The sequence below is a fragment of the Hermetia illucens genome, chromosome 1, assembly GCF_905115235.1.
Source record: "Hermetia illucens chromosome 1, iHerIll2.2.curated.20191125, whole genome shotgun sequence".
In the NCBI taxonomy this organism is placed as follows: domain Eukaryota; kingdom Metazoa; phylum Arthropoda; class Insecta; order Diptera; family Stratiomyidae; genus Hermetia; species Hermetia illucens.
In genome coordinates, this window is record NC_051849.1 from 163,958,261 (window position 1) to 163,981,820 (window position 23,560).

The 23,560-nt window shown below is 41.2% G+C and overlaps 1 protein-coding gene across 1 annotated transcript; it reads left to right on the forward strand.

Annotated features, from left to right (window-relative positions):
* The first annotated feature begins 1,567 nt into the window (after positions 1 to 1,567).
* On the forward strand, positions 1,568 to 12,183 carry LOC119646449. Its single transcript, XM_038046903.1, has 4 exons — positions 1,568 to 1,598; positions 2,243 to 2,406; positions 2,590 to 2,741; positions 11,851 to 12,183. Exons 1-4 carry the CDS (start codon positions 1,568 to 1,570, stop codon positions 12,017 to 12,019), a joined length of 516 nt encoding a protein of 171 aa, XP_037902831.1. The 3' UTR covers positions 12,020 to 12,183.
* Positions 12,184 to 23,560: the final 11,377 nt, after the last annotated feature.

Sequence of the window (23,560 nt, forward strand, 5' to 3'; positions counted from 1 at the left end):
TTCTAGAACCTATTCTGACTTAGTTTTTTCAAAACTCTGCGTTTCTCGGTCAAATCCTTAATGCATAAGTCCAGAAACGAATCCAGAAGACTCTCTGAAGCGCGAAAACCTTTCTGGTTCCACATTGACAACTTCCGCTGTCCTGCTCAGCTATCCCTCCGTCCATTAAATACTCTAGCTCCTCAGTTAACTCCCACCAACTATCTTGTGATTTACTCTGACGCTTCTTTTCCCTTCCTCCTCTTACTCCCGCTAATGGACATAGTCAACCCCTCATCATCCCCATTCATAGAAGTGACGATCGTACGATTGCCGGGAATTACCGTCCGATTTCTCTCCTCTCCTGTTACAAAAAAGAAGATATGTCAGCGACTGGTTGTCCGCTCACTTTGGCCACCACATAGTAAAAGAGTAGCACGGCTTTGTTAAGCGTAGGTCCACTCCTTTCACTTTAAAAACTGTGTCGTTCAGTGCAGGAACTGCATATATCTCTAAATCACAAGATACTTCTCCTCAAACCCTCATCTCTAAGCGTTCGCATACCACTTTTATATGGCTTGCCTCTTGCCTTCCCGGCTGAGTTTCTTTTGATGGCTGCACATCCTGCTCCTTCCCCCCTCCTCCTATTCTGCTTCCTTTATTATTTTCATTTTTTATCAACAACCTCCCACTCCTCCTAACTTGTCCATGGTTGCTCTACGCCGACGACCTTAAGCTGTTTTTCGCTATATCGTCGCCAGTATTTCCCTTCAATCTAACCTAGACACTTTGGTCCATTGGCGTTCTGCTAATGGTTTAGTGCTAAACGTCAGGAAGTGTCACTCTATGCGCTACTCGCTTAGCTCCTCACCCACTTCCCTCTCCTATTCTCTTAACGGAAACTCCTTATCATACTTAAATTCCACTCACTCGACAATAAGCTCCACTTCGACACGTATTGCCTCGAAGTCAAAAATTGTCAGGCTTTATACTTTGCTGTCCCCCGTGTGGACAACCCCTCCCGCCACCGCTTTCTGAACCTCCCCTTCCTACAACAGCGTATATCCTATCTGGATTTATATACATTTTTTAAACTTTCCCCGGGTCTGATGGACTGCTCCGCCTCTAACCACATCACCTGCCGTCCTGCGTCTTATAATACACGTAACACAGATATTTTCAACTTGCCGAGCTCGAAGTCTACTTCCATTCTCCGATTCCTAGGCTTTGCCGAACTCACATCTCACAACAGGTTGGTCCCCTAAACTTCTCTTCTGTAAAAAGTTTTAAGCATAGGATAAGATTATTGTTTTTTCCTCCTTCTGAGGGCAATAAGTAATTGGAGTTTACTCTGTTTATTGTCCCTTAAATAAATAAATCAATCAATATAAAGTCATCAGCTCAACTTCCAATCAGTTTCTTCGTCAATTTTCTCGTCCATGTGTGTAGTTAACAGTTTCTAGATATTGAGTTGTGAAACAATCCATGCTTCCAGATGGTATAGGCAAATGTCCTTATAATTGTAAGTCATCGTTTTATAAATTGCTCAGAGTCTGCAAACATCAATTCAACCCCGAAATGATCCAACATGGCTAGGAGTAGTTATCGTTCCGATGCTTGTAGTTTTTCTAAATAAAAATAAAACTAGGTAGCTAGGAGTATTTTATAATTCCTGATTTGAGAGACCTCCCTGATTCCCCCACATACCATGCATTGACTAACTTCATAGTCCAGCTGGACTTTCGGGTAGTATCACCTCAAGGCTAGTAGTAGAAGAGTAGAGTACTGCGTTACTAATCATAAACGGTGATCCCACTCCGGTTGGGTTCTGTATCCCCGTAGGATGTGCGCCTTAAATTGAAGTTGGAGAATTTATGATGAGACTATCAGCTATTAACTGGAGATTGCTCAACCTTTTGAAATCTTGACCCAATTACAATATTTGAGTGAATCGTATTTCATGTATGTTAACATCGATGTTACTTTTTTGAAGCAGGCCCCTGTCGTCTAATAGCAATGACATCTAGGACTTTTTCTTTCATTAACCGAAAAATGTATCCTGTTCTCTGAGAAACCAAGAATTCAATTTCTCTTGAAGTAGAAATTTTCAGAGATGGAGCTCACTAGCTGAATGAACGAAGAAATAGAAATAGCCAATAAACTTGTATTTGATAAAGGAACTCATTTGTAATTTGTCCTCCTTTATTTTACATATTCTTACTTACTTACTTATCATTCGTATGGTTTTCCAAACTAATTGCAGATCCATTTAAATCTCCAGCATTGGTTCCCGAATCAGAAGAATTTAGTAGTGCACCAAATCAAGTTGACTTTGCAGATAAAATGCTATTAAAAACTTTGGAAGATGAGATTCGAGAAGATCAAGATGTTGCTACCAAGGCGGCTTTACTAATGAAACTTCTAGAGGTAACGTGTAATATTTATTGCTCCTTTTAACATTTTATGTTATATATTAATATAAGCTGAAAATGGCTTTGAATATTCAAGTCAAAGCATATCGATGAGTTCTTTAAATATTTAGAACATCAATAGAGTTTAACCTGTAAAAATTAACCACATTCCATATACTACTACTACTCTACTTGACAGGACCCAACGGTGCAAACCCTACCGATAGTTTATATGGAAGATACTGAAGAGCCTATGAATAATCTGGAAGAATTATATCAGTCGCCTATTGAGAAAAGATCACGATATTACAGAAGATACCCTTGGAAGAGACAGAATAGCCGCCATAGAACGTAAGTAGTTACAATCGACACGCATCCCTTTAAAATTCTCGTTAGCGTGAATTACGACGCCTCTCTCGCAATTTTTTCACGATCGGTGCAACCGTATAACAATCGCTGATATCTTCATTTTGGATGTGAGCAAACCTTGTCACGCCACTAGTTTAACGCAACATATTCTTCTCCATCACCGCAAGACGCCAGTCATTGTGATTTATAGTCGGCCAACATTCAGAACCATAGAGAGCGACAGGACGGATGACATTGCGATAGATTTTAGATTTGAGACGTTCGTCGATGCGTCGATCACAAAGAACACCAGTTGTGGAACGCCTGGTGTTCTTTGTGATCGACACGCATGAAATCTCCTTTATTTAACTATTGCTCGTTGAAAGCATCTATGCAAACTCTATTATGCAATCCCAACAAATAAAGTTCAACCCATGAAATTACTACTAATATCTCATAAAAGAATATATTAAGCACTATTCCAACAGGCACGACATTTTGGCCTTCTCCTACTCCTCATCTTGCTCGATCCAATATTCTGCTAAAGCGATAAAGATACTTGTTTCCCAATTCTCTAAATCAGTGGCGAATCAAGCAAATGTTGTCAGCGTAGTTGCTTTGTTTAAAGTATAATGTCATAGTGTGCTGAATTTCTCAATTTGAACCAAAAACCACGAACTCCGTCGAACGGAGAAGCGACTCACAGACGGAAAAAGAAAGCCTGGGAGAACCATCAAGTCTGTGAACTAGAAAAGTACAGGGAGCAACCGCACCAGGCGCGGAAGTTTTACCAACAAGTCAGCAGGATGAAACCTTACACACCTCGATGCACATTCTGCCGAGATAAAGTGGGAAATCTGATTTCCGAGAGAATGGGCATATTGGAGCGATGGGTTGAGACTTTGATGAACTACTGAACAACCAGAACATCGGCGAGTTGGAGGTCCCGCCAACTGGAGACGACGGACTAATACTGCCACCACCAAATATAGTAGAAACAGTGTTTGCAATTCATCGGCTAAAAACTCATAAGTCGCCAGGAGCCGATGAAATTACAGCCGAATTGGTTAAATATGGATGCGACCAATTACACCAAGTGGTTCATCGACTTGTTCTCAAGGCATGGAACAGCGAATCAATGCCTGACGATTGGCAACGAGGCATTATCTGTCTCATACATAAAAAGGGAGATGTCACACAGTGCAGCAATTATAGAGGTATCACGTTGTTGAGTACCATCTATAAGATATTCTCCGCTATCTTGCTAGGCCAGATAGCACCATACGCCCAGAACATCATTGGCCCATAGCAAAGAAGCTTCACTCCAGGCAAATCAGCAACAGATCAGATTTTCTCTCTGCGGCAAACTGCTGGAATATGGACATCAGTTGCACCATCTATTCATCGACTTTAAAGCCGCCTGTGATAGCATAGCCATGGTAAAACTGCACACGGCCATGAGAGAATTCGGTATCCCGACGAAATTGATAAGACTGACTAGGCTGGCCCTGACAAATGCGCGAGGCCAGATAAAAGCAGCAGGATCACTCTCAAGACCATTCGACATCAACAACGATCTACGACAAGAGGATGCCCTATCATGCATCCTCTTTAACCTGGCCCTCGAGAAAGTGATCCATGGTGCTGAGGGAAATGCAAGAGGTACGATCCCCTTTAAGTCCGCCCAACTACTGACCTGTGCTGACGATATCGACAACAAGGGGAGAAAGACCCGAGACATACAAACTGCTTTCATCCAGATCGAGCAGGCGGCGATTGGCGCGAGATTTGGGGCTGTATATCAATGAAGGCAAGACAAAGTATATGGTGGCAACGTCAGCACCGAAGACGAACCAACCAACAACATCAAATCGCACTGGTCAAACAGGAAGAATAAAGATAGGAGAATAGAACTTTGAGACCGTTGACAATTTCTCCTATCTAGGGTCGAAAATCACAACCGATAACAGCTACGATGATGAAATCCGCGCACGGTTGTTGTCAGCCAACAGAGCCTATTTCAGCTTACAAAAACTGTTTCACTCTTACTGTACAAGACTATGATCTTGCCAGTCCTCATGTATTCCTCGGAGACTTGGGTTTTTAGGAAGAAAAAATGCGAGCTCTTGGCCGCCTTCGAGAGAAGAATCCTCCGAAGAATTTTTGGCCCCTGACATGAGAATGGACGATTCCGTAGCCTACATAACGACGAAATCTATGAGCGATACCATGACCGTCAGGTTGTGGATAAAATCCGGCTCAATAGGTTACGATGGGCGGGTCATTTAATCCGTACGGATGAAGATGATCTTACCCGGAAAGTCTATAAGGGCAATATCTATGGTTGAAAAAGAAGACGAGGTAGACTCTGCCTAAGATGGAGCGATGGCGCAGGTCAGAATGCCAGACAGCTTTTAGAGATATCGAAATGGTGATTCTCGGGGCAAAACCGGGATGTCTGGAGTTCCTTATTAAGGCAGACCTACACCGAATACCGGTTGTTGCGCCCTTGATGATGATTCACATGGTTGCTCTACTATTTGCTAGACATTTTGGGAAATGGGGTCGACCGCAAATATATCAAATATATATAGAATACTCTGTTACATGTTTTAAGATGCGGTGAATTCACACAAACATTCCAACATCAAAAAATTTCAGGCGATGATGGCTTTACGGTTTCTTACCAGGGCAGAGGCTAATCGTTAGACGCTTCCTCACCTCTGTCCTGGGAGCAGCGTGACTGAAGCGGCTAGCAGATGTTAAGTGCCCCTTTATATAATTCGCAGAACACAACATGACTATGAATTATATTGAGCCATTTTTTTAAAGTTTGGGTGCTAAGCCCTAAAAGAGGAGTCCGTGGACCAAAAAAAGAGGGAGTAAGTTACTCCACATTTAGTCCGATCCGTCATCAAGTTGATGCGAACTTAGGACCCGATAATTCTCAAAAAATATTAAAACATCACCAAAAATTACAACATCACCCAACATTACCGCATCATCTAACATTGCCACATTACCAAATATTACCTAACATTTCCGCAATACAAAAGTGATGTTGTAATATGATATTATATTTAAAAACATCACTTAATATTACCGCTTTTCGTAGTACAAATTGCATTGGCATTTATCACTGCCAACGCCGCGAATCGAGCTGGATTTGGGCTTGTTTTAGGCTAACTTCAAATTGGCTTCACACTAGTTTCTGGGCTGGCTTCAGGCTGACTTTTGGGCTGGCTTCGGGCTTGCTTCTGGCTCGCTTTGTATCATTTATAAGTGAATAAATAGATATCCTTACCGGTGGAGGCCTGTATGAGATTGAGATTCCACAGCGGGAAGTTTGTAATAATTCTCGCCATCTTCATGGCTTTATTTTTTTACCATTGAATTTCCTAATTCGGAACCGAAGTCAAAATTGAAACCTTTTTCAAAAATTCTCTATCTATGGTCTGATATACTTGCAGACGAACGAACAAATACACAGTTCGAAAAACATGCAAGCAGACAGTCAGATAGAACAACAGAGGGGGGATATACAGTCTGATATATGGATAGATATATAGAACGTTTTACACGAAATCAGAAAAATCTTCATTATTTGTAGTCTACCTAGATATTAATTAATAAATTATGGTTATTTGTTTAAATAGCGAAAAATCAAAAATGTATAGCAATCCGAAAAGCCCATGAACTTTCTGTTTTCCAAGGTCAAAGGCTCCAATGACTCCACTATTAAACTTAACAGATCGGAGCCCCCTTACAAACAAAATATTAACGATTATCTCTATAAAGAAATATAGTAATCTCAAAATTATTGCAAATCTCTCGCTAGCGTAAATGCTGCAATCAAGCGGGTACAAGCCTGGACTGATTGCATCCTTGTGTTATGTCTCTCTCTGCTACAGCTGCCATTGAAGTCCGGTTTAAAAGGTCTCCCACTTTCTGAACAGCTCATTTGAGGCACCCGCTTTAAGCAGTGTAAAGCCCTTAGGAACGTTAACAGAAAATAGAGAGGGAAAGGATCATCAAATCAAAGTGATGATTTAACTGTATTTTTAAAGAAAGAGGATCTTAGTCGCTTTCACAATTTACGATTATATTGTCACTTAGTACATGGGGTCGCAGCTGTCAGTAGTTAAGTCTAGACAATTCCACCCTAAATTACTCATACTAAATTACTCGTAAACCCTTCCAATAAACAAGAATGGGATTAGTTTAACTAATTTAAAGTAATTTAAAGGCAAATCTTTTGGACTAATAGTCTAGTCCCAGCCTTTCCTGTTCTTGCTTTATATCAGCGGGATAAAGGAATGATAACTCCAAACAAGTTGGACGCTTCAGGTAAAGGTTTTGGGTCTTTCTTTTATGAAAACATTTCAGTGGACATTTATCCCACCTAACAAATGCACATATTATGTGAAAATATCCACTTTCGCGTGATACTGATATTCAAAGTCTTGAATTTGCGGAGAAGCGACATATTTGACCTTTTATAACTTTATTAATAATGATGAGATTTCGAAACTCTATGTTATAGCCTACATTGCTGGAAAATTTTCCTGATTCCTGAACTTAAGGAGGGTTTCGCAGTCAATTAATAAAAATTAAAGCAATAGACTATTATTGATTTTATTTAAACAGATCTCGGAATGGAGGGTATTTCGAAGCTAAGGCACTATATAGTGGCAGCATCCTGATCTTTTTCAGATTTTTCGATTAGGTAGTTTCTGAGAATGGTTCCGTGAAAAAATGACCATTTTTTACCCCCGCACTACCTACCTTTCGATAAAATGTCAAAACTATGATCGGCTTGGGAAATTACTAACCGAGACCTTTCATTTGATACCCTATATAACTATATTTGGTGACAAAAAAATTTACACCTCCGTTTGAATGCATGGGGACCCGCGCCAGCAATGTCAGCAGCTCGTGTCCTAATCATACTTTTTGCATACGTGCGAATTATAAATTCCGGATGCATATAATGTACTTCTTCTTGTGTATCAGAACTACTCTTATACCATGTTGACTTGGATCAAGAAACCAGAGAGAAATTCACTTAGCCTTCAACCTTCAATAAAACTGACACTTTCTCCGACGTCAATCTATCAGCGGGATAGTCAGAGAAATGTAACCTACATTCCCATACATTCCGGGATTCCTGAGATAACGCTTATTTCATCGAGATCGGTGTAAATTGTTCCACTCCTAAATCTAAGTCCCAAATATATATATTTTCTTCATGAAAAAGTTGTTCTTCTTTACGCTTGATGTCATCGCACATATCTCTCATCATCTCACATATTTAGACCTATGGTAAATATAGCCTCTGGAAGAACACTGGAAATACCGTGGATAAGCCATGCATGTCTGAGCCTCAAAGGACGAAATAATAGATAATAACAATTTTCGGGTTGCCAGGTGGCATTCATTTTCACACAAAGTGCCGGACTCCCGTCTAAAACTACCGGCCAAAACACCCCCTGTTGCATTTAGGGCACTAGCCGGGAGCCACACGCACACATTATGTTTACACGTGGTTCAGTAGGCATCAGCTATCCTGCCATCTCTAATATCCATCTCCTTCTTTTTCGCCTTAATAATCCTTTGAATGTTATGCTCCATGTATCCTCACTTTGAAATATGGCCTCTATTATAGTATCCGGAAACATTTGATACCCTTCCGTAAACAGACGACGGCAATCCAACGTTCTTCAAAAGAAAAGGGTCTAGCAGGCATGATCCAACTCATCCTAGCAGTAAATGCAGATTGCGCATGTCGCACCACGTATCAATTGTAGATCGTCTCGCTCCAAAACCATATTGTTCTGGTGAGAAATTTCCCACAGCGCGTATTGCGTCAGTCACTCTTGGCTTGAGGAGCTTCTCAAGCAGTTTTTCCGTGGCGCGCAACAAAGTGAAAGGATGGTACGTGGACTTTTCATATCAATATGAGCCTCGTAACTTTCCAACGGGACCGAAAAGCACCCGCCCCCAAAGAAGCAATGGGAAGCAGGTCCAATTTATACTTGAAGACAAGTTTCGGCACTTCGCTGGGTCCGAGTGCTTTAGTTAATGGATATTACCTCCCCCCCTCTCTACGACATGGTCAGCTTGGATAGAGGGGATTACAAAAGTCCTTATAAGGTTTTTTCCATTAATGATTAGTGATTGATGAGCTATTTGATAAACAACTTGTACCTGAGATCCCATAAGGCCCTATTAATGTAACTGACTAGCTATTTCGTGGCGAAATTCCTTTATTACTTATCTAAGAAAGAACCTCTTGCAAGCTATACAATCAGCCAAAGCCAGAAATAGTTCTTTCTTAAACTTCCAATTTCAATCGGCCACCAGTGCACAGGTCTCACGACGGTGTCTCATTTTGGGCGCCGATGTATTGCAAGTTGTGATGATAAGGCTTATCGTTGAGATCACTAACAATTCAGTTGCAATTGCTCTCTCTCTCTCTCTCTGTGATAAATTTGCCCAATTTTCCCGATGTTATACCGGTAGAAACACACCAGACGTTAGACTATTGGAAGCAGGCGTTTGGCACATCGAAGGAAATATACCGGTAACCACTGGCCTTAAAATCATCTGGTGCCCTCCATTTTTGCACCGTGTTACGTCAGTAATGTTGCCCTCGCCATCAGATGGTCGGAATGTGTGCTTCCGATATTAGAACAGTAGGCGATGTTCTGGCGGCCATTTCCAAAGTTCGTGTGCCCTCAGTATCTAGGTATTCAATGCCGTATTCAAGGGAGATGGCGTTGAAGTCTTTTCTTTGACGCCTATTCTGCTGAAAAAGTCACTCTCGCATAACGAACCCAGACGAAGCTTGATCGTATCTCCTACAAAGATGGCAGCAGTGGCAGATATATCGGCATACCCACCTCGGTACTGTTCTTTGAGGAGCAATAAGTCAACTCTTCCTTCTTGCAGCATTTGCAAACAACACTGCGTTCTCTGATTCGAAAGTCCTCGCTTTACGTTCGAAGACCTCGAACACAAAGTTCTTCTGCCCTTTATAAACCCTTGCTATGTGGCCGCAGGTGCAACACTTAAAGCAGTGTCTTGAAGCTGCTCTTTGTCTTAACCTGCAAATGATCCACCCGATCTTTATTTCCCCGCAATAAAAAAAATTTCTTGCTCTTTCAATGGTCAGTTTTTGTCCTCTGGAGTTGACAGTTGTAACTTCCACATTGAGGTTGCTCACAAGTGGATTAACGCTTTCAATCGCTTCTTCCACCTATTTCTTGTTCGCGAGACGTCTAGCCCCTTATTGCGAGGGTGCACATGAATTCTAGTTTAAAAACCACTACTTTCATGCTCAGGTTAACTCCGAGAAATACATAAGGACTGGCAAGATCACAGTCTTGTACAATAGCGGAACAGTTTGTTGTTGTTGGCTGCCAACAACCGTGCGCGGATGTCATCATCATAGCTGTTATTGGCTGCGATTTTCAACTCTATAGGAGAAATTTTCAACGGTCTCAAAGTCGAAGTCTCCTTTCTTTATTCGCACTGGTCAAACACAGTGCGATTTGATGTGGTTGGTTCACAACAGTGTTACCTGTAGTTTATATTGTGTGCGGACTCAATATTTACACAAGTAGACACACACACCTTTGGTCGCAATTAAGGGGTATGGGGCACTTTACAATAAGTGCAACCGGCCGCATTGAGCTCACAAAAGGATCTACTCGTGAAATCACTATTAAAGGTTCACAAACAGGCCAACCGCTGATAACCGGCCGGAAAGTTTATCCTGGAAGGTCTGTTCTTAAAGAGTCAGTTCGGTTCCCGTAGGATCAAATAACCTTCGGCAAGATTTCGTGCCAATAGGCCCTTCAGATGAGACCCTTGCAGACTGGAGCCGGATTGCCCTCCTTTACTTCGTAGCGAATGGGAGCCACTGGCTGCATCATTCTGTGCTGTTTTGAATACACTCCACTGTCATAGTGCCACGTAAACCTGTAATGAAACAGCATTCACAAAGAAAAATAATATCGATAATACAAGTATCAGGCGAGCTGGTCCTGGTTTGGAAAACTTCTTCAAAAATTGTTAAAGGGAATTGGAAAAATCTCTAAGATACTGCTGAAAGTAATTTGAAGTTGGCTTTTTCCTAGAATTGCAGGCTATTTCCTAAGATTTTCTTTCAGACCTCGGCGGCCCCATGTGCCATTTTGACTTGAGCATTTTTTTACTGTGCTCATTACAAAACGTCATGGATGGCCACCAATAATGACAGTAGCAAACTTTGTAGGAACCCATATAGCGCAAGTATTATGACAAAAGCAACAGGCTTTCTGACCTTTGAGGTGTCGTTTGATGGGTACCAAAATTATATTAGGTATTATCTTTGCGCCAGATCCCCTCCTGGCGCACTATTCAATATATCTGCTGTGCAATCAGATCCTGGAAGCAGTTCCTGTTGAACTTGATCAATTTAGACGATAAACCTCTCCGTCTTTGTAAATAGATACTTTGTGAATAAAAATACTGCAGATTGCTGGACAGTAGATATCTATTAATTTTAACTGTCCTTCTTCTGATCCCCAACCCAAATTGCACAAGCACAGCTTTGAGACTTGAATTAAATGTTCAGTTTGTTTTTCTCTAAGACAATAATTACGAAAGGTTTACCGTGGCAGTTAGCAGTCAAGTGATGCTATTAAGCCCACTCAAGGTCTACTATCGAGAAACAAATGACTGGGAGTGTACATCAAAATTTAAATAAAGATATTGCCCTTTATAATGCCCTAGAGATTTCAGCCCAAAGATATTTAATGTAGCTAGAGTTACATATAAATATTAGCGACATACTTTGCCTAATTAAATGGTATCTAGCACAAAAGGTTTAACTTATTAGGAAAGCTACTAGACAGACAAGCTAGGTAAGACTGAACACAGTGCCATTTGTCACTAAACACCGAGCTTGTCACAAAGTTCCATGAAGGATTACTGCAATGTTATTTTCTGCTCCCGAGACATCCTTTGACATTCAATACGCACTATTTCATTTGCATATCTATTTATATTTCATGTGAAAAATGCCTTGTGATAATTTTCATTTCTTTGGTATTATTCTCGTCAACAGTTACGAAGCAGACACCCGATACCTCTGCGTTCCCACCCGTGAGGATGTTTTCAAGCTTTTAGTTGGTATACATGAAAATCGCAACGGTAACCACCAGAAAACTGTCAGCTTTTGTAACAGGAAACGGCCGGCAAAAGCAATTTTCACGAATATCAGATTTCTTGGCTAAGGAGGCAGTTTCCCGAGAAAATTGATTTATTACTTGCAAAAACCACCGGGAAATGCATCGCTACGACAAATAATACAGATGAATCGAAAGAATGTGAATGAAATGGGGAAGGACCGGCAGCTATTTCTAGGAATAAATTCAAATTAAGCAATTTTTAACGAAAACATGAACAGGAGTCTAACAAAAAAGTAATAGTTATCCAGTGTCATATGCAGAGTAATAATAATTTCAAAGTCGCTAAAACTGAAAGTGAAGCAGTAATCCTACCCAAGTTTAATAACAATAATCTTACTAAAGACATAATAAAACTATTTAACTTATCGATATAATAATTTTCCAATCAGAGTAGCTTAACTTTCACCTTGTATCTGTCTAATGTACGTAGATTGTAACAATGTAACTGTAACATATATTGCCAGATCAGTATATCAACAAGCATACCATCTTCCAAATTATCAAAAATATTTGCAACAATTGAAATAAATATATTGAATTTATATATGCATATACATATAATCATATCATATCTTTCAATCACTATGTAATAGCAAGAGTAAGTATAAAATACTATTATACATACATATACACATATAAATAAAAGATTCGATATAAAATGAATAAATTATCAATTATGATTGAACTATTGCAAGCATGACAAGTGCAAATTTGAAGTTATTTTTAATTATCTCTGCCATAAAGGTTAGATGGAAGTACTTTTCGTGCATATAGTATATCCCCCAATAGAAAGTGTTTCAGGATTCGGCGTATGCGATTTTGCAATCTTATCCTAGCAAGAATTCACGAAAATGGGAATTCGAAAGCTGGGTTCTTCAGGTGTGAAAGAATATGTGATTTCTTTAGGTAACAATTTTTAGCTGCACGACTCCAACTGATACTAACAACTTCCGAAATCTTAGAATGGAATGAAATAATATAAATAGAGAACTCCGCCGTGGCCGGTTGTGAAAGGAGGAACGATAGATAGATTCAATCTGAATGGCTATACGCCACGGCAGCGTCTCAGGATGCCTTGCAGATTACTCACTCAGGAAGCTATCACCACACCTGGTAGTTAGTTGTAAAATGAACTACCAAAAATGAGGAAAAGGAGAACTTTAAGGTCCAGTGTGGATAACCGGAAGGAGTCGTCTGACTAGGTGACTGGGTCAGGCTCCCATAATGCACAGCACCGCGTCAAAACCGCTAAATGTGTGGCGGTTTGACTTCTAGGCGCCACGATAACTAGCAACTTTGCTTCGCCTGCTCCAGCTGTTTCGCCACGATCTGTGGCGACCATTTTCGCAGGTTCGCGTAGGCAGCGGATGAAGTGGACTGAAGAACTAAATCTCTTCATCATCCACTCCTACTACGCGGGCGCGGGAACAACATCTTAGCGCTCCTTGTTGCATAAGAGGTTCGTCGAGCATTTCCCGCACATTACTCTGCAAGGAGTCGTAGATAAGTACCGCTTTATTACTCGCAGCGACACAATCCCGGCCATCATCAGGGAGCGTGTTCGACTTGAGGTTATCGCGGAAAATGGTAACCAAGAGTCCATGGGAGAAGAGGGGGCGCATCAACGACACCACGCCCCACTACAGGCAACAGTTTCTTCATCGTCCAGCTGAAGTCTTCGCTGAGGTTCGGGGCGAATTCCAAAGAGGGTGTATAGAATTCTCGGAAATGGATCCTTTGCACAGTCCAGGTATTTCCAGGCTCTGTGCATCTCCAGCAACTCAGAGAATACTGTCTCAAATTAATGATGAGATTTCATCTCGACTGTGTGCTGATATGGCCCTGCTGCAACTACAATGACTTGTGTATTGTGGTGCAGTTTTGGTTGTCAGATTACACGGTCAGAAGGTTCGCTTTCGCGTTATTGATTTGAGTGACCGAAGAGATTCACCATGGAAAATTCATCTAGAACATCGGCGTGACTCTCTAAGGCGGGACATTGCTAGACTGATTCAAATCAGCACTGGCAATGCCACCAGATGGGTGAGAAATAAAATACACAGGGTATATAAGAACTATGCCATCCCTAGTGAAACACCCGTTGTTGAAATTCTGGACACACTAAAGCAGAAACTTTCTGTCATATGCAGTCGATTACGACGATATGGCGAAAGTCATTCCAGACGTGTCCAGAATGCAACACACGCGAATAACCAGCGGAGTTTTTTCAGATCAGTCAACGAATCCCGTATGCGAAGGGGCATCTTCCAGGAGGATTCGTTGTGTTCCCTCTGACTTATGTTACAAGGCATGGTTTTGCAATAAAATATGGTGTACGTGCTAAGTGCGAACTAACACACTTGATGTACTTAGATGACATCAAGTTGTATTCTGGTACTGACGATCACCTTAAATGTCTTCTGCGAGTAGTAGACATGTTCAGCCGTGATATTCGGATGAATTTTTTATTAAACAAGTGTCGAATCCAGGCCATCAGCAGAAGTCATCACGAGCCGGACATAGCCACCTCCACATCGAAGCTGTGGTCGGGACAGACTTCTAGAAATACCTAGGAATTCTGCAAGGAACCCATGCTCGAGTTGGTGATCTGAAGAATGCTCTGCTGTCCGAATTCCTGCCTTGTATAAAGCTGGTACTGAAATCGCATCTCTCGGGGAAGGATAAAATTAGTGCGTTGAATGTATTCGCTAACCCTTCACTAGCTTATGCATTCGGAATGTTGCCGTGGACAAAGACCGATCTGGAAAACGTCCAGCGGCGGATGCGGACTATTATGTCCGAATTTTGAATGCATCTTCCAAACTTCGCCGTGGAGCGGATGAACCTGCCTCGTGACATCGGAGGTAGGGGAATGGTTGACGTGGCGGCAGCAGTAAAGAGCAGGCGAGTCCCTTACAAGCGGTTGTTTGTAATCCAGACTGTGGGCTGACTTGATTTAACTTGAAGGATCGATCTTTTATTCCTTTAAGTTGGGTGAGGTCAGACCAAGAGCGAATCGATGAATGGAATGCACTGTAAACACGTGAATTGTCTGTGGCAGCCATTTGTCGATTTGCATTTGTCGAACAGATGGCTGTGTGCTGGGGAAGTCTTTGCTGACACGAAGGGATTTATGTATGCTATTCAAGACTGCGTGATCACCACCCGAGCTTATGAGAATCTCATAATGAAAGCGCGGGTGGAGAACGACCAGTGCAGCATGTGTGGTTCGGCGTTAGATATGTTGGATCCCATCTCTGGCAGAACTGTAATGACTCCGGTGTAATACACAAACAGGCATAATGCTGCATGTAAGATGATTCATCAAAAACTTGCACACAAGCATGTGCTGATCACGGGAACATATCCAGTTTACGGGTATGAGCCCCAAACAGTACTTGATAGTTCTGCTCACAGCATGTATTGGGACCGGCAAGTTTTAACTGATCGCCATATTCCACAGAGTAAGCCTAATGTGCTGTTAGTTGACAAGACGGTATATTATTGATGAAACTATCTCCCATAACAGTAACATTGAAGGGAAATACGTGGAGGAGAAGGTGAACTATGAGCCACTGGCTCGGGAAATCTAAGAAATTTGGCATATCTTACATTGTCAGCTACAGGTATTCTTCCTAAATCCCTCACAGCTTCCGTTGATGTCCTGCGACTCTCACACAGTCTGGTTCAAACCATGCGGAAATATACCATTCATGTTCATTCATGTTCGATGTTGCGGGGAGTTCTCGACGGATTCTCCCACTAACCTACCACTGGCCACCACCACCGGCGCCCCTTTATCTTTTAGGTAGGCAGAATGGTCCGAGCCGAGTATTAGGTAAAATCCAGCATCTGGCGAAATTGTGGCAACTCGGAAATAAAATATAGAGTAGTTATTGACCAGTTATTTTATTTGTATTATAATAACAGCATGAAAGTAAAGAAATTATCCTCTTCAAGCGATGATAACAGTTAGGCTGAAAAGTTCTTTGGATAGCATAGAACTTTTTTTTTTATAAAACAATCATAGCGGTCATGCAATTTTTCAGTACTATTTTTATAGTACGATTTATCTTTTTGGCCTCAGTTTCAGCAGTTAACTTATTATTATTATCGGCGTCCGCTGTGCTCACTTTACTACAATTGAACTTAGCAAACCACTTCTCAGCGATGGATTTTACTGGTACGAAATCCGAATAATGTTTATCAAACCAAGCTTAGGCTTCATCAGTATTTTTTCTCCAAAAAGCAGCTTAGTAGTATATAAGGCTGGAAGGTGCCCCTAGGCGAGATTAGTCTCGAGCCCCAACACGTATGCTTGGCATTGTACAGTTGTTGTAGTCTCCAGCTACAAAAAATCTTCCAGCAAACATGTTGAAAAAGCTTACAAACGGTTCTTCAGGGATGGTAAACCTTAGCGAGCAGCCCTGATGAATGGCAGAACCTCTGTAATACCTATGACGGGGTAATGCATACCATAATAACAACAAACAGCAGGGGCCCTGGAGGTGAAGTATCAACCAATATTCTTCACTACAACCTCAAGAACGTTACCATTGATTACCACAAACATAGTTGGCCCCAGCCGAAAAAAAGTCGGAACAGCTAGTTCGACGATGAATCAAAGCTAGCAACAGAACGGAAGGATATGCCCGGCAATGCAGTAATCTCAACGAACGCGGAGACACGCGGAGACCTATCACGAATTTCGTCGAGTGGAGAAGCGACATTGACATAGAAAGGAAATCTGTGAGGACCAACAGACCTGTCAACTTAGAGAAAGTTTTACTAACAAATCAGCAGGATGAAGTCTTATACGCCTCGATGCTCATCCTACCGAGACGAAAAGTGAAATTTGATTTCATGCAAATAGGCATATTGGAGCGATGGGTTAAGTATTTTGATGAGCTGCTCCCCAACCAGAACATCGGCGAATTGGAAGTGCCATCAACTGAGGGCGACGGACAAATGCCGTCATCATCAACCATGAAAAAAACAGTCCATGTAATACATTGGTTTAGAAATCGTTAGTCACCAGGATGGCTAGCTTTGAAGGCGACCAACTGCACCAAGTGGTTCGTCAATTGATGCTAAAAGTGTCGGAGAGGGAATCAATGCCTATCTTTTCCATACATAAAAACGGGAATACCAAGCATTGCAGCCATTATAGAGGTATCACGTTGCTGAATAACTTCTGCAAGATATTCTTCGCTATCTTGCTAGGCCAGATTGCCCAATATGCCCAAAACATCATCGGCCGCACTCCAAGGAAATACCATCAGATCAGATTTTCACTGTTGGCCAGCAGTTGCACCATTTTTCTATTGACTTCAAGGCTACCTATGACAGCATAGCCAAGGTAAAACTGTACATGCCAATGAGAGAATTCGGTATCCCGACTTACTTTAGTCGACCAGGATGTACGAGACCACATAAGAGCAACTGGATCACTCTGGAAAACAAAGGCGAGAGCCACTATTCTCTTCAAGTCTACACAACTAATAGCCTATGCTGACGATATTGACATTATGGGAAGAACATCGCGAAATGTACAATCTATCTTCACCCAGATCGAACAGGTTGCGATTGCCGCGAGATCTTGGGCTGCACACTAAAGAAGGCAAGACGAAATATACACTGACCAAATGAAAACAATAATAATAGGAAACTGCAACTATGTAACCGTTGATAATTTCTCCTATCTAGGGTCGAAAATCACAACCGATAACAGCTATGACAATGAAATCCGCGCACGGTTATTGACAGCCAACAGAGCTTAGCTTGCTTACAGCTTTCAAAAAATGTTCCGCTCGAAACGTCTCGTCATAGGGTCAAAGCTCTTACTGTAAAAGACAATGATCTTGCCAGGCCTTATGTATTCCTCGGAGACTTGGGTTCGTAACAAGCAAAATTGCGAATTCTTAACCCCGTTCGAGAAAACCAGGATGTCTGAAATTCCTTATTAAGGCAGGCTTAGACCCATTCCCAGTTGTAGCGCCGTTGATGGTGAGGAATACCATTCCTACTCCAATAGCAGATTGTAGCAGAACTCATCTTTTGGGAAGCGAAGAGTTTGAAGAATTAGTGTCTGATTTCGCATGAATAATGGGACCTCTAGAGCGCTTATCGATAGAATTTGGTTGCTGAAGATACATATTAATAAAACAAACACGGTTCAAAGTCTTTCCCTTGTAAATCTTCATATGACTGAACACTCATCAAATTGACCTTTCTCATGTGCATTAAGATAGAGTGCCTGGTAGCGCTGGAAAAGATGGACTAGAAACTAAATTTTGGAATTTCAAATACCAGAGATATTTCTATTTACAAAGGCAAATCGCTAAAGTACTTGCTTTACTAGAAGAAATGTCAATTGAAAAGTATGATATATTGCAGCAACGATATCCACCCTCTCTACTGAAAACAGCACTATTAGAACTGTTTATACTGACCTACATAATTTGTCATAGATAGCGCTTAGGAGTACTAGATTATAAGCTCAATCAATGAGGGACAGCAGCAGAAACATTTGAATCTTTTTGTGATCAACACAGCACACGTACAGTGTTTTTGGAGCAATACCGTCTAAGAGTCCATTTAACATCGCCTGTCTATACCAACAGAACCAATCTTCTAGGGGTATGCAGCGAAAACATAAGACATACACTATAGTCAGCTTTGAAGAACGAGGTAAGTTCTTTTTAAGGTTTTGTGTGAAACAAAACCTTATTAGAATCGATTCGATGTCTGTCTGTCCGTCTGTCTGTCTGTCTGTCTGTCTGTCTGTCCGTCTGTCTGTCTGTCTGTCTGTCTGTCTGTCACAGCCGATTTATTCGGAAACGGCTGGACCAATCATCACAAAAATTGGTAAGAATATGTGATCTGCCGTTCCCTTTACATGTAGCAACTGACGCCATTTTGTGTTAAGTTTAAGGGGGGGCTCCCCATACATGTGAAAGGAGGGTGCAACATTTTTTTTCACAGAATATAGCCATGTGGGGTATCAGATGAAAGGTCTCAATTAATACTTTTCGAAACTGGTTCAATATTTGATGTTGGGTGAAACATAGGGGAGTGAGGGCTCAAAATATGACCCCCAAAAAGTGTAACAGGTCTCGTTCTCAGAACCTATCCAACCGAAAAATCTGAAAAAAATGGCAGTAGTGCATCTCTATGAAATCTAGGCCTCAAAATATATCCGGTTCCGATATCTGCACAAATAAAGTTAATAATAGTATATTTCCACATTTTGGAAATTTACCCGGCACCCCCCTTATCTTCATCCCAGAAATACAAAATTTGGCACGCGTATAAAGAACAACATAGTGCACAATTTGGTGAAGTTTGAAGAAAATCAAACTATTAGTAAGAAAGTTATAGGGGGTGAAACTTTACAATTTTTTGTGAATTTCGTGCATTCTTCAACTTGCATGACGTCATCATCACATATCAATTCGTCAATACCACAACAAAGTAAGTTAGTATGAATTGGGTGGAAAAGAATTTTTTTTTTTTAGTTTTTTAATCATTTGTATATGAATATCAATTATTCCAACCAGACATGTGTGTATGTAAGTATATAGTATATGCGTGCTAATGGACTTTGCGGGTAGTGCCTAATTCAGATAGATATAAGATGTAAATCGGAAATATGGGTACGATCAATCTATATACGTGCCTATATGTGTACAGTATTCGAAAATAGGCAGTTTGTTTGTTTAGGGTAAACGTAACATCTACAGCTGTAATATGTACGTATTACTAGTAGTTTTCTGGTTGTATACGGATGGAAAAATGTGCGTTGAAATTTCTTAGATAAGATGAACACAAAACCTTTATACCCGAAGCCCGAGCTTCCGGTATTCCGACTTGTTTAATTTTATGATTACTACAGTTGATTACTTTTCAATGTTAACCTGAAGAAGGAAAGTTCGAAGCATTTGAAGATCCCAGAACAATCAACTTCAGGCTTAAATTCAGGTTAATCACGGCAATCAGTTCAGGCCACTGCGGTTGCTCATATAACCTGTTCAAGGAAATACGGTAAAAAATTGTCACCACCGTGTATGCGTGGTTGAGGTGGGGCAGAGGCAAAGCCTCTGAGCACTCACACCTTAGTGGTCCATTGTACTCAATTCCCCTGTCTAACGGAATATCCCGAATTCATTTATGTGTCGCAGAATTTCCGTTAGTGAATGTGATACTACCCGCTGCAGTTGGAGCCCATCAGCACCAAAAATCTGATGCCTGATACGTCCATAGGCAGGGCACACACATATAAAATATTCCGTGGATTCCGCTTCCTCATTACAGGATGGACAGGTATCATCTTGGACAATTCCAATTCTGGACATATGCCCAACTAGTGAATTGTGGCCAGTTAGAATACCCACAATAAGCAATACCTCCTGCTATTCTACAGGATAAACTTTGCAGTATGTTTGTTTGGTACTGACAGGAATAGTTTGGTGTGTCTAGCAACATTCAAGCTCAGCCACCTGCCATTATGGGAAGCTAGTTCCCAGCTTTTGATAGCAGCATCAGCCAATGCTACTAACACCCCAGTTGCTTTTTCCCGTCCAAACATGGGGAAAATTGAACCGTCTTTTACTAAAGCATCCGAGAGTACACTTCCCTCTACACCACAATGACCGGATACCGGTGGAAACAAATCTCTTTAAGCATAGAAGCTGGGTGAAAAAATCGTCACTGTTTGCTACAAACACAAAATTTGGCAGTCTTGTAAGGGGGTTGGTCTACAATTTATTGGAAGGCCATTAATGTTACCAGGAGTAAGACGTGAATGGGCTTTTTCCAATCCATCGAAGATATCTGTGACTCAACTTTCATCTTCATTTCGAAGGGTGGCAGGCAAGGCCACAAATTTACTAAGAACTTTAGGTCTTACCTTGAATGCACTGAAAACTTGTATTTTAAAAGAATGTCAGCATGTGCACCTGAAATTGAATTGATTCACCGGACAACACACACACACAATATGCACTTAGCATGCTTGTAACCGTAAAAGAAAACAGCTTCTATTTTTTTTGAAAATAGCTTCTATTTTTTTTTTAGAAAATACTGATTATATCACAAGAAAAGCTGTGCTGGAATCTTCACCAATAAAATTTCAACTGTGAGGTTGCCAACCAACAGTAGAGGAATAGAAGGTTCAGATACTTTGGTCTTAAACGATGAACCGAAAATAGAGCAGGCCAGTTCTCCTTGAAAACCGCGCAAAAGCTCTTACGATCGGGTCTTGTTATAGCCTGCGCCATCTGACAGCCATAGGAGGCTGGGTAATATCGCCACTGAGTACAAAAGCTTAATGGACGTATGAATTGTCGGCCAGAATGCCTATGTTGCATGCGGGGTACAGATGATGCCCCAGTCATCAACAGTGCCCCAATATTGCTATTACCTCCACCTAGAACACATTGGCAATTCCTGGGAGATCGTATGCCTCAGCTTAACTCTATGTAAATGAAAAAAACCCAAATGACTCGACAGACCATTTTTGATCCGTCAGTGCAGAATGTTTCGTTGTAATCTTACAACATGTCGCCGGTTCTCAACTTTGCCCGGGTTGAAAAATCAATAGCAAAATCTCTCTTGAAGCCCAGCTTGCGTTTGGCGTGGTTCGTTGGGGATGCCCAGAGTTCTCGAGGTACTTCGTCTAGGATGCTACTATGGTCGGCTTGCTATCCAACGTCTTAGTTTTAAGTTAAGATCCAGGATCACACGCAGGTACTATAAATTGGATGGAAGAACCAATCTTTATTCATTTAGCAACGATGGGGGTGGAGGTGGAATTCAGGTGTCCATATATTAGTAGTAAATACCATCACCGCCGTTTTGGGTGGATTTTTACTGACTCCGTATCTTGCAGTCCACATGCACACTCCTTGATGATTTCACTCATAATGAAGCAAAGCATCAAAGCAAGTCGTCGACATACGCTGCCATCTTCACCCCGTTTCTGGCCAATATAATAGAATTTCATCCATCACTATTAATCAGAGCACCGGAGGGATGGTACCACCCTAGAGCCTACCTCTGCTCCCAGCTCTGGTCAAGCGGCTATGTGCCAAATCAGATTGGATTGCCCCGATTTTTAGCACAGATACTGTCTATTGCGAAAGACGTCTCTCCATCTAAGCCTCCTAAAACTTGGCAAGGGGCGTCCTCTCTTTTCTTACTGATTCTGTATTATGACTGGCATTATGTCGTCTAAACTCGGAGATTTATATGCAGAGAAGCAGTTTATAACCCAGCGACAACGACTGAACTCCACAATCTTTTAGTATGTTAATCACTTGATTCACTATAATTTTTGGTCGCCAATTCTGCCACCACCAGAAGATTCCTTCTAGGAGATTTCCTACTTTTTAGGGAAGGTTAGGCTTTTATGTCTCTTGGCCACAATTTACTCTCACAGACTCCCTGGTATTCTCAATGCACTGACAATAATCCGGCAAAGGTCATTTCTAAGCAGTCTTCACGACCCACTTGTACTTCTTTAGGTAGTCTTTGTATGCCCGCCAGTATATGTGACGGTAGCAGATATTGAACATCTCTCTTGTTAGCTTCCTGAGGGTGGACAGATTTTCATTCCACCACGGTAGTAACGTCTTTTTGCTGGATTTTGCAGGGAATGAGACTTTGAGAGCCGTTTAGAATGCCAGAGCCAGAACTTTGAAATACTTTGGAGCACTTTAATAGCTCCATCTCCTCCGATCCAGGACTCCTATATTAATTCGATGTCGATGTTTTCTTCCCGGAGGAAGCCCAGAAAATTAACTCAGGTGCACTTAGAGTGCTGCAGATTTATAGAGTAAGCAGGTGTATGTGAAAAAATGGAAATGATAGTAGTGTAGAACAAGGTTAACTACGTGATTGTTGAAGGGAGAAAGATGAGTTGAGAAAATTTGGGGAGGGTATAAATAACTTGCGCTTCGAAACGAAATTGGTAAATTCGAGATTGTTGAAAAGAGTAGATTAAGGTTTCACAAATCCATGTTACTTTTTCGCTAAGAGGTAACCAAAGTACGGCGTTGATGTATCTAGTGAGGATTTTATAATAAGAGGAAAGGAGTGAGATAGGGCGGCAGTTACCAGCTAGAGTGCGGACGCTTTGGAAAATAGAGATAATAAGAGAGTCTGTGAAGGAGGAGGTTATTAAGAATGTTCTGAAGACTCGGATGATTAAGCCTGTTGAGCATGCCGAGATTGAAATCGCAGCGGAAGGAAAAAGGTGATAAAAAACCTGACAATAACAAGATCAGACAAACTGACATATAATTTTTCATGCAGATAGGAGGGGCAAGCACAGTTCCCCCTGTACACACAAAAAAAAACAATAAACGGAAAAGAGTTGAACGGATAGTTACTTCAAATCTGCTAATAATCATCATAATATCTTAAGCTCATTCCTTTTTAATCTCGATAGACTGCAGGGGATGAAAGTTTCAATGGAACAGGAAACCAAATTGTTACAATGAAAGGATAAACGATCAATTACTTGAAGTAGTAAGAGACATCCAAAACTCTCTTCTTAAATACATGCAAAAATGCTTAATTTTTCAC